Source organism: Hyperoodon ampullatus, assembly GCF_949752795.1.
Source record: "Hyperoodon ampullatus genome assembly, chromosome: 3".
Classification (NCBI taxonomy): Eukaryota; Metazoa; Chordata; class Mammalia; order Artiodactyla; family Ziphiidae; genus Hyperoodon; species Hyperoodon ampullatus.
In genome coordinates this window covers 103,312,760-103,325,014 of record NC_136916.1, presented here as the reverse complement: position 1 = coordinate 103,325,014, position 12,255 = coordinate 103,312,760, and the positions used below count along the sequence as shown (strand labels likewise).

Genomic DNA, 12,255 nt, shown 5'->3' with positions numbered 1-12,255 from the left:
CTCTGAGCTTTATCAAGTTGTATGTGTTCACCATGAGAATGAGAATGGCTGAATCACACACCCTGAAATTTTAATTAGTCTTTCTCTTTCAGCTCTATCAGGCATAAAGGCTGATAAGTCTTTAGATTTTTTTTTTAAAGCACTGCTCTCCCACCCATATTTTAGAACCTAGAAGAAACACTCAGGCGAGACCAGAGTCTAAGACAGCAAAGACATGATTGTGAGTTTTCCCTGTAGCACATGGAAGAGGACTGGAAAGATAAGGGGTCTAGTCAGCCAGACTTTGGGATTTAATTTCTAAGCTCTGTACCATGACACCAGGGAGGCTGCCTCTGCTTTGGCCTCTTCTACTGGGCTAAAGTCGAGGGCATTTTTGTCCAACCCCAGGAGTTCAGCAATGCGTTCTGCTCCGTAGAGATCTCCATACTTGTTGATCACCTAAAGCAGAGAGGAGGACAGGGTGAGCTCAGGCCGTGCATCACCACCAATGTTTTCTCCAGCCCCAGTGCCGTCAGAGCTGTGTTACGCTCTGGGCTCTTCCAAGGGGTTGATAAAGACATGAGTCAAAATGCAAAAGGAAAATAAAGAGAAAAAAATAACCTCCAGAGAAAGCAGAAGTGATAAAGACAATTAAGTGAAAACTGCTTTTCTAGCTATCATTTAGGAGGAGAGAAAAAACCTAGTATGTAGAAAACAGTGATTCTCTTAAGCTGATTAAGGCAGATGAGTATAGGAACTAAGCCCCAAACCTACATGCGTTCATATAAAACCCCTTCTGTGACTTACTCTTCTCGAGATACCATCATAAAAGCACCATTACATTTATTCATGTTCGTATGTGGAGAACTTAACAAAACAATCTACATTTCTTTGGAGGTCATGGAATGTACTCCCCCTGCCCCGCCCCCCAACAAGGCATACCTTTCTCTTTACAAACTTGTCCCAGTAGTTATTAGGAAAAGATCTGAAGAAGAAAATGAAACAGGGAGATTCTTAACATCAAGGCAAGCACATCAAGAAACTTTGCAGTTTGAGTGTCTGGATCTGTGATCTTTTGGGGTTTTGTCCTGCTCACTGAAGAATTCAAGACTTGACTGAAGTTCAGAGTCACCGCAGGTCTGATTTCTGGTTTCCCTGCTTTGCGGTGAGTTCTGAAACACTTGGAAAGCTCCTTTGCATTTTCTACTTCAAAATTATGGTTAAGAGCCAGGAATTGTGATGACAGACTAGCTAGAGGCAGGGCTATGTGTCTTGAACTCAGTGTAACTAGAAACCAAACCCTGCAGGAAACACATGCATTCAACGTTCCTTCACTGAGTGCCCACTTTATGGCAGTAACTGGGGTAGGTGCTGGGGACACGGTGGTGGGAGGTGTGGACAAGCTCCCTAACTATGAAGTTTCCAGTCTGGAAATCATGGGGGGTTTTCTTAATGGAGTGCTCTTCTGCTCTGTTCTCCATTCCTGCATAACTCCTGTGGGGTGTGCTTTTCCCCAGGAAGGAGATCCCTCTCTCCTTTGGAGGTAGTTCCTATGCCATCCCAACCTTAACCCCACAGAGGGAACAGCTTTCTTCTGGCAAGTAGCTAGTACCAGCTCCACTGCAAATACCTTCTTATTGTTAAAGTCGAGAAATAACTGTTACTTTCAGGTATGTTGGCAGAAACCATTTAAAATATTTTGCTCCCCTCCAGAATGATCAGTCCCTCCTGAAAGGTTCCTTGGGAGTCTAGTTTGCAGCCAAGGAACCTCTGGCCCTTGGTGCAAACATTCTTACTTCTGTTTTCCTTCATGTGTAAATCGTTCTTGTTTGTTAGCTCTGGAACACAACAGTCCCTTATGCTATAGAGGCCACCCAAGTTGGTGATGAGGAAGGGGGGCCTCCCTCTGTTCGTGGACCTCTCAGAAGAATAACCCTGAGCAATTGGCACCTCTCTTACAACAGGCAATCTTTAAACAAAACAAAAAAATTTTTTTGGATATTTAAAGCAGTCTTGTTTTTTTTTTTTTTTTTTTAAGATGTTTTCTGGATGTGGACCGTTTTTAAAGCTTTATTGAATTTGTTACAACATCGCTCCTGTTTTGCTTTTTTGGCCGCGAGGCATGTGGGATCTTAGTTCCCCCGACCAGGGATCGAACACACACACCCTGTACTGGAAGGCGAAGTCATAACCACTGGACTGCCAGGGAAGTTCCCAGCAGTCTTGGTCTTAAACATCCAAATGCCACTTAAAAACAAAGCAAACTGCTAATAGATTTTATCTACGGGGGATGGAAGTAATTATTTTGACTTCCTTCTTTGTCCATTATTCTGCTACTTGATTTTTTTCAGGTATGGTATTTAGAATCCAAAATAAACAAAACAAATAAAAACAAGCCAGTCTTCCTCTGTCCACACTGGTATCACCTTTCTCTTAAATCTTTTAGAAAAAATGGTCTGTAAGATACAACTCAGGGTTGGCCACATTTTGGCATAAGTGGAAAATTCCACAAGTGATCCTGAAGGGCCAGTGACTAAAGGCTCTGGTCAAGACCCTTTCACAGATGTGATCTTGCTTTGATCTGAATATTCTTGTCTCCTGACCAGGTATGTAAGCTCCTTCAAGGTAGAAGACATAATTCCACTTGATAATATTCCTTTAAGTGTGGGGTAGGCCAAGAACCTTCAGAAGGGAAATGCATAAATAAGTGATAGATCTATATATGAAGGGTCACGAAAAACAACATAAGCTGCTCAGCCTCTTAGAAACCAGCAGAATGCACAATGAGATGCTATTACACACCTACCAGATGAGCAAAGTTATCTGAGGATAACAAGTGCTGACAAGGAGGCAGAGAAGCAGGAATTCTCACAGGGTGCTGGTTTAATGTAAATGGGGACAATCATTTGCATATCCTACTATTCAGCAAATTCGTCTCCTGCTACCTACTCCAGAGAAACTCTTTTACTTGTGCACCAGGTATAAAAATATTCCTTACAGCACTGTTTCCAACAGACACTAGTGGGAAACAGTTGAAATAGCCACTGTCAGGAAAATGGATAAATGTACAATAATATACTCCTAATGGAAAATGCTACAGTTTTGAAAATGACCAACTCGGGCCACACATATCAACGTATTCAACAGATGAGTTCTTGAAGAGGGTGCTGAACAAAAGATTCAAATGACAGTACAATGCATATAGCATAACTCCATGTATATGAAGCTCAAAACTAGTTAAGATGAAACCATGTATCTAGGGACACATACCTAAGTGGTAACACTATAAACTAAGGCAAAAGAATGGATAGCACTAAAGTCAGGAGGGTGGTTAGCTGGGGTCCGGGGAGGATAGGGGCCAGAGAGGCTAACGTCTGGGACCTCAAAGTTTTCAGCGATGTTCCAGTTTTAAAGCTGTGTAGTTCATTTTATTACTGTACTTTAAAATATACATTTTTATATTTTCTTCTATATGTGTATTTAATACAAAAATAAAATTAAAAAAGAAAGCTCTCCATGACATATAGTTAACTCAAAAAAAAAAAGCAGGTTACAAAGCACTACATGTACAATGATGCCATTATCATGAAGAAATAATAGAAGTTCATTGATCTAAATGTTTTAAAACAGCTGTTTTACTTATACATGTGTTTCCCTATTCATGGGCATTTCAGCCACTTCAAATACATGTCAACAACTGTCCTTGTTAAAACAGTTTAGTGTTCTTGTCTCATTATCTCCTTAGGATAAATTTCTAGAAACTGAACTGCGTTTTTACTGGGACTTTTAGGCTATGTCATCTTGTGCCACAGACACAAGCGTTACTGATAATTACAGAAAGCTTACCAAGGAATGAGATTATTTAATATTCAAAATTTCTATACTATAATAACAAAGGGTCAGAAATAAGTCTTAGTAGTTTCCCTTATTTTTCCTTAAGTGAGGAGATTGGCAGTGACCTGCAGGCCGAAACAAGCTTTTGATTTGCCTGCTCACACCTTTTTTTCCCCTAAGAGAGGAGTCTTCCCTTTCTAGGGACTATTTAAAAAAGCTCAGCGGTGCCTGTGTAGAGCTGCCTCTCTCAATTTGCCTAACCATCATTTTTTTTTTTTTTTTGCGGTATGTGGGCCTCTCACTGCTGTGGCCTCTCCCGTTGCGGAGCACAGGCTCCGGACGCACAGGCTCAGCGGCCATGGCTCACGGGCCCAGCCGCTTCGCGGCATGTGGGATCCTCCCAGACCGGGGCACGAACCCGTGTCCCCTGCATCGGCAGGCGGACTCCCAACCACTGCGCCACCAGGGAAGCCCTGCCTAACCATCTTTGAATAAGTAGCATTTTCTTCCTGCAGGGGTCAGGGTTGTTGTTTCTAGATGTGCATATTTTACTGGCACAGCCAAGAGTTTCAACAGTCATCTTTGTTTACATATTCAGCCCTATTTCTTGACTTTTCTTTCATCACATTAATTTATCTTGCAACTCTCATTTCCCTATTGTGAATACACCGGCATTAGAGCATCACCTTTGCTAATGGTGATGGTCATTTTTTTTCCTAAATTTTTATTGTGGTAAAATATACATAACTTAAAATTTACAATCTTGGCTATAATCCCTGTGTTGTACCATACATCCTTGTAGCTTATTTTATACCTAATCGTTTATACCTCTTAATCCCCGTCCCTATATCGCCCCTTCTCCCTTCCCTCTCCCCGCTGGTAACCACTGGTTTGTTCTCTGTATCAGTGAGTCTGCTTCTTTTTTGTTATATCCTCTATGTTATATTTTTTAGATTTTACATATAAGTGATATCATATGGTATTTGTCTTTCTCTGACTTATTGGTGATGGCCATTTTTCTTTAACAGGGAAAGGGAATAACGAACAGCCATGTGCTAGGCACATCCATTCATGAGTCCTCCCAGGACTGTAGGCGGTGGTATTCTCATCCCTCTATTAATGAAGAGGAAACTGAGGTTTATAAAACTTGATTCCCTTGCCCTAGGTCACGGGTGTCTAAGTTATAAAGCTGACTCAGTATTCTAACTCTTTGCCTCTAGAATCAATGCTTGTCTCCACCATGTTAGCAATTGTACACATGCCTACCAAGAAGACAGGCTTCACCCCATGGGTCCTAACATCCCCACCCAGATGGGCCGATTTTAACTGCCCGTGGAACTGCCTATCCAATTATATTGGGAGGAGTTCTAGTACCAACCAGGCTATTTGTTTAGGGAGAAGACTTCAGAGGTGGTGCTGTCACAGGGCTGCTGTGCCATTTGGGAACTCTGGAGAAGCTGATCAGTTTGATCACTGAAACCCCGGACCAGGGAAACACAGTATGACTCGAACATGGAAAACGAGATTAAGTAGTATTGTGCTGGACCATCTGGTCTTAATTAAATATGCTCAGCACTTTCTGATAATATCCTCTGTCCCCCATTAAATGCAAAGGGATACATATAACTGTTGGAGGCACAATAGGCTACTTTGTGAACAGGCAGGGGAGAAAACAAGTCTCAGAAACCAAAGGAAGGCTTATGTTAATCAGTCTCCAGGGCTGCTGAAGAAGGTATTATCCTATTTACAATAGAAACTCCGTTTTCTTTTTGGGGTGGGGGAAAACTTACGGTGTGTTGATTACCAAGCGATCCCATTGCCCCTTGATGTCATCTTCAGAAGGCTGTTCGGTGATATACAGGCCATCAAACTCCAGCTTCCTGGCAATTTCTTTTTCTCTTTTGAATACCACCAAAGGAACCTAGGAGTGGGAAGACACTGGTTACTCAGAGAAGGCTTTCTAATGAAAGCATCCTCTCCCATGCATATCTCACAAATTGGCCTTCCAACTTCAGGGCAGCAAACTCTTTGTAGTGGGATTCTTAGGGTGCCTAGTTGTGGGTCGAAAGCCAAAGAAATCACTTCTCAGTCCTCCGGCTCACACACCTCCCTCTCCAAAGCTGATATGATTTGGGTCATCCTTTAAACAGCTGATAGTATTACAAACTGGACTTCTTGACCCGTCCTGATGAGAAGACCATATGTAGATGAATCACAGGGCCGAATGACTTAGGTCTCCTAAAACACTTAGGCTGGAGGTAAAGCAAGACTTAGAAAGCATAATAAACGATTCTAGAATATATTGGACAGCTGCAGAAATACGATGAAAAGTTCCAACCCCCTTCAATGGCTAGGGTCATATTCATCTCATGTCTTTGAATTCTGATTAATGAAATATGGCTTAATGGTTACAATGAGAGGATTCACTGGGCTCTGTGCAAAGTCTTTTGCTACTGAAGTTTTCTTCCTGACATTCCTTCCGAGAAGAGCTCCTGCCTGGCACACTTATTTGTTCCCTACCATTGTTTCCCATTCTCTTATAGTTATGACTGCTTCTAGCCTACACATGGTGGCATGGTTCTAAAGACCTATCACAAAAGCAGTACATACACAGAAAATGCTGGGAAGATAATCCACTTGCTCCATCCATCGCCAGACACACACACACTTCAGATAAGGGACAGAATGAGCAAGGTCAGAGGATACGACTGGGATCCCAGGGAATGAGAAGGCAGAAAAGCCAGAGCTCCACTAGCCAGAAAAGCTTAACTCAGACAGAGCTACGGCTTCTCATCCACCTGGCTTCTCATCCACCTGGGAAGCTACTGGTTACTTGGCAACATCCCTGAGACCTTGGTCTCCAAACTATTTCTTCTAATAACTCCTTCTCAAATCTCATGATATCTGTACAAACCACGCTGCTCCTTTATTTCCAAGACAAAAAGGCAAAATTTAGATAATGGTTTGTAAAGAGTTACTGCTTACCCTTTTTCCTCCTCCCTTATTTATTTTTTATTTTTAAAATTTATTTCATTGAAGTATAGTTGATTTACAATGTTGTGTTAGTTTCTGGTATATAGCAAAGTGACTCAGTTATACATACACATACCTTCTTTTTCATATTCTTTTCCATTATGGTTTATCACAGGATATTGAATATAGTTCCTGCTTACCCTTTTTTTTTAAACAAGGCAACAACACTGAGGAAATAAAAGAATCATGACAGGAAGGTGGCAAAGGCTACTAATGGACATTGCACACTGCAGAATCAGTGCCTGGTGTTGGTTTATGGATCATGTGGGAGGGGAAGCAGGGAAAGCCACCCTGACTAGTGTCTGTTGTGTGTCGAGGTGACTCTGAATTACAAGAATAATATCAAGTTTTAGATCAGTACTGATCACTGGGATTTGAAGCATTCTCCGTCAATCTTTTAGGAATTTGTATTCCCTTGTAAGTACAACTTCCACATTTTTATTCCCTAGATAGTGTTTATTTTTGTTTTCTCTAGGTTACCTGTACCCTAGCCGACAAGCTGATCTCTAGATGGTGAACTAAGGAATAGTAGTGAACATGCTCTAATGTTTACTACGTCTGGCTCTGAGTATTTTACACATGTTAATTCATTTAAACCTCCCTTTAGCAACTTTAGCGGTTGGTGTTATTATTATCATAGTCATTTTTTTCGCAGATGAGGAAACAGAGGAATGGTGAGGTTAAGTGGCAGAGGTTAAGTGGGTCCAACCCCAGAGGCCAGGCTCCAGAATCCATTCTTTCATTGTTACAGTGGAGGCCTCAGGGCAGTTTAGGACACATGGTCTCTCCAGCAGAGCAGCTGGACTTCCTAAGTGATACTGCAGTCCACTGGGGGAAGTGAGAGCCACAAGGATAGGAAAAGACTTCCTGGACTCTTCTCAGGGAAAAGGTGGCTTGGTATAGGGCCAAGGAAACTTCCTACTTAAGAGACGTAAGAAAAAATGTAATGAGAAAAAACAATTGTGGTGTAGTAGAAACAGAACTGGACTTGGAACACCTAAAACAGAATGACTGAAGATTGACATAACTATAGCAGTGTCTGAAGATGGTCCCAGAGAACCACGTCTCCTGCTATTCATGCCCTTGTGTCGCCCCCTTCACCCTCTGTGCAACAGTGAATCTTGCCTGGCCCTGTGACTTGCCTGAATCAACAGAACGTGGTAGAAACGGCACCTTGCCAGTTCTGGGCCTAAGCCTTAAGAAGGTCTAGCAGCTTCCATTTGTGCTCTTTTTGGACAACCAAGCCATCATATGCAAGAAGTCCGGCTACCCAGCTGGAGAGAGCATGTGAAGAGACCACATGGAAAGGGAAATGCCCTGAGTCTACAAGGAGGGGGAGAGAGGCCCAGCTACCCCAACTGAGCCCAGTCTTCCAGCTGTTCCCTTGCCAACGTGCATGGGCCATCTTGGACAGTGTAGCCCATCTGAGCTCCCAGCTGGTTGCTGATGTGGCCACTTGCACAGGGAGCAGAGGAACCGCTCTAATGTGCCCAGGCAGACACAGAATCAGAGAGAAAATGGTTATCATTTTAAGCCATTGAATTCTGGGGGGTGATTTGTTATGCAGCAATAGGACAACGGAAACAGTAAGTCATCTCAAATAGCTAAGACCTAATCACTTCTGAAAGGTGAAAAGCATTTTTATAAAAATTTCAACATAAATTCAAAGAAGAGCCCCTCATTACCAGCTCCATGCGTGACTTAGCCCGATGATTTGGATTCTATGCAATGTCACAAGGGGTGGCTGAAGGGAGACCCCTGGACCAAGGCTTCTCAAACCAGAGTGTGAATACAGATCACCTGCGGATCATGTTCGCTGCAGATTCTGATTTAAAAGGCTTGGGGAGGGGGCAAGAGTCTGCAGTTTTAACCCGCTCCTGGGTGGCGCCCAGGCTGTGGCCTCACCAACCTTAGGCTATTAGTAAAGTCTTAGAGAACAAAGGGGTGGCTGGGTTCAAAAATGATGCTTCTTCCCCATGGAGCCAGATTAGATTCAGAGTGGCTGGCAACTTACCTTCAGGCAGTAATAGCCCACCACGCAGACTAAAGAAATGATGGTGTGGATAATGGCCAGGGCTCGCAATGCTGGCGCCATATATCCAGTGCTCTCCTGCAGGACAAAGAACACCACTGCTTCTTCCTCTTCCTCATCATTAAAGGAATTCCACAGGTTTGCAATGTCTTCTGCCTCTTCTTCTAAAGGTTCCTCGGTGACCTGGCCCAAAACACACACTCTCTTAGAAACACCGGAGAGACCTCCGCCACTGGGTTCTCCCCACATATTTTATACTGCTGGCATTTGCTCTGCAAATAGTAGTGATTCCGTATTACTCGATGAGGGAATGAGGTTTTTAGGTACCTTGTTCCTGGGAATCTCCAGGATCTCTAATAATTGCAAACAAAAGTTTTAAGAGACAAAACCTCTCTCTTGAAAACAAGCCAAAAATTTAAAAGTTAGGAAAGTTTTACTACATGTTCTACAATCCTTCAGCTGCAGGAGGTAATCTTTAAAATGCTATGGCCTGGGGCTTCCCCAGTGGCACAGTGGTTAAGCAACTAAGCCCGTGTGCCACAACTACTGAGCCTGCACTCTAGAGCCCATGAGCCACAACTACTGAGCCCGTGTGCCACAACTACTGAAGCCCATGCACCTAGAGCCTGTGCTCTGCAACAAGAGAAACCACCGCAATGAGAAGCCCACGCACTGCAACAAAGAGTAGCCCCCGCTCGCCGCAACTAGAGAAAGCCCGCGTGCAGCAACGAAGACCCAACACAGCCAAAAATAAATAAATAAAACAAATAAATTACAAAAAAAATGCTACTGCCTGGGAGGAGGCTAGGACAAACTCGCATATGCACAAGTGCAGACATTTCTCTTCTTTCTTAGATGCCATTAACACCCGTGGTTTCACTGCCATCCTTACACAGTGACTCCCAAATCGGCGCCTTTGAGGCTGTTACCATGCATGTCCAGCTGCTTTCTGGCTGTCTCCACATGCATGGCTGAATCACCTCAACCTCTCCATGTGTTTAAAGCTAGGCTTCGCCATACCTCTCTACAGACTTCCATTTTTCTGCTATGGGCAACAGCAAGCCATTAGTTTATCAAGTGCAATATTGATGTGGATAAGAGCATGTTTTATAAAACTTAGATTTGTGGTTTTCAATAGGAAGGGAGAGAGGCAAGAGACAGAATAGCCAGTTAAAGACGATATCAAAAAAGAATCCAGGGGCTTCCCTGGTGGCGCAGTGGTTGAGAGTCCACCTGCCGATGCAGGGGACACGGGTTCGTGCCCTGGTCCGGGAAGATGCCACATGCCGCGGAGTGGCTGGGCCCATGAGCCATGGCTGCTGAGCCTGCGCGTCCGGAGCCTGTGCTCCGCAACGGGAGAGGCCACGACAGTGAGAGGCCCGCGTACCGCAAAAAAAAAACAAAAAACAAAAACAAAAAACAACAACAACAACAAAAAGAATCCAGGACCTACAGCATTCATTAATTCATTCTACTAACATTTATTATGCATCTACAGTGTACAAGCCCACTTACCAACATTCAAAATCTTCATTTATCTTGATGAGTCCCTGTCTTCCACATCCAGAAACCAACTCCTATTAATTCTTCCTTCATAATAGTTCTAACATACGGGCCAACTATCATGGTTCTTTGTTACCTTATTCCTCAGGGAAAGAACTGTATTTATTATTCAGCTTGAAATACCTTACAGCTCCTAATATAGCGTCTAGCCCATTGTAGACACCCAACAAATGTCTGAAGAATTAAGTAATAACTAAAACAAGCCTGAATGATTGAAATGGTGCCCTAACTGTCTTCCCTTACAACCAGTCTCTCTATTCTCCCCATTGCTAAAGACAGTGTCCTTTTTTTTAGAAGCCAGTGTCTTAGAAATTTCCTTAGATATTAGAGTTTTTGCTTGAATTAAGAGCATAACCTCTATTACTTTTTAAAAAGTATATAATCTATTCACTAAATACCCGCTGAATGAAGCATCACCTTGTAAAAGAGCAGGATGAAGTTGATAGCGAAGGCTACAAACAGAGCAAGGAGCCTCAGGTTGTAGAAATTCCTGGCCAGGTAGTGCTGAAAAGAAAAGGACAGGCAGAAATAGAAGAGCTTTGGCAGGGAGAAGGACCTTCCCTCTTTCACACAGATGATCTTCTCTGATTAGAAGTCTACACAGGACTAGTCCTACTCTTTGGAAACCACTCATCTAGAACTATCCTGGCCTTCTTATGACTTATTTGGGGGGACCAAAATTGATGATTTTTAAAAAAAAATTGCTTAGAATGATGCTCAAGGGAACCCTGCTCTGCTTTAAACCTCAGGGAAGCAAATGCCTAAACATGCTGCCAGCACAGGACTCATGCTGTTATGAAGGTACATGTGTGCGCGCGTGTGTGTACCCTCCACACAGCAAGTAAGCAGTCAATTTGGAAATTATGAGTGATCTAGGCCCACCAAAGACCCCTGAAGCTCCCACCCTGGCTGCAGCCAGACTGAGGCTGAGAGTCTCTGTCTCTTTGTAAGTCACAGACCCAGCGCTTCTGCCTCTCCCCTTTTAGGGGGAACCATTCCCATACCCACTGCCATCTTCCCTGGAAAAATCGACACTTGAGGACTGGAATGGTAGCTGCTTGGGAAAGCTCTCACCCTCTCCGTGGAGGGGGCTCCCACCAACGGTGCTGGGAGGTGTAGTCCTGGCCTTCAGCAACTGTGCCTCAGTGGGCAATTTGTCAGAGAAAGGATATTACAAGCTGGGCTGAGGGCTGAGGGTGTGTGGAGTAACAAAGCTTTTGAGGACTAGTGTGAGAACCTAACACGACACAGGAATGTTCTTTCTGCATCTGAATGATCGCACTACTTCTGAAGTTTTGGACCAGGATGGGCCAAGCCCCCACCTAGCACACATAAAGGAGCAGCTCTCCTAGAGAGAGGGCGGGCCAGAGGAGCTGGAGCACTTGCCTTTTCCCTCTTCCTTTCCCTCCAACACAGAAGGGACAAACAGATAATCGAGAAGAGGGAAGGAAGAGGAATGAGAAAGACGAGGAAGAACAGCTAACCAAACGTGAAACAAGGTCAGCGGCCACTTCTCTGAGGTCTGCCCGGGCCAGCGCCTGCACCCGAGCGGGGCCAGGGCCGGAGCACTCACCAGCAACTTGGTCTGGTAGATTTCCAGCCCTTTAAAGAAACTGGCCATGAAGGCTTCAGGCTTCTCAGTTTTCTGGCCACACCATCGCTTCTTCCTTTTGGTCACATCTGCCCACCCGGCCTCGGCCTGCTCTCCTTCTTTGGCTGTGTCCTCTTTCTCCCCATCTTCCGTGCTGCAGGAATGAGAAGCCCACTCATCATGGAGGGGAGAGGGAGGCCTGGCCCTGGCAGGGAAGCTAAAG

General features: G+C 44.0%; 1 protein-coding gene across 3 annotated transcripts in view; it reads right to left on the bottom strand.

The window, feature by feature from the left end:
* RYR3 (ryanodine receptor 3) overlaps nt 1–12,255 on the bottom strand; it is a gene marked incomplete at both ends in the record, with an annotated part of 580,399 nt that overhangs the window by 11,715 nt on the left and 556,429 nt on the right. For all 3 annotated transcript variants that reach the window (XM_079701083.1, XM_079701082.1, XM_079701084.1), the window contains 6 exons: nt 311–438; nt 922–964; nt 5,604–5,734; nt 8,861–9,061; nt 10,859–10,945; nt 12,015–12,186. In XM_079701083.1, coding sequence (XP_079557209.1) covers nt 311–438; nt 922–964; nt 5,604–5,734; nt 8,861–9,061; nt 10,859–10,945; nt 12,015–12,186 — 762 coding nt within the window. The remainder of the gene's footprint in view (nt 1–310; nt 439–921; nt 965–5,603; nt 5,735–8,860; nt 9,062–10,858; nt 10,946–12,014; nt 12,187–12,255) is intronic.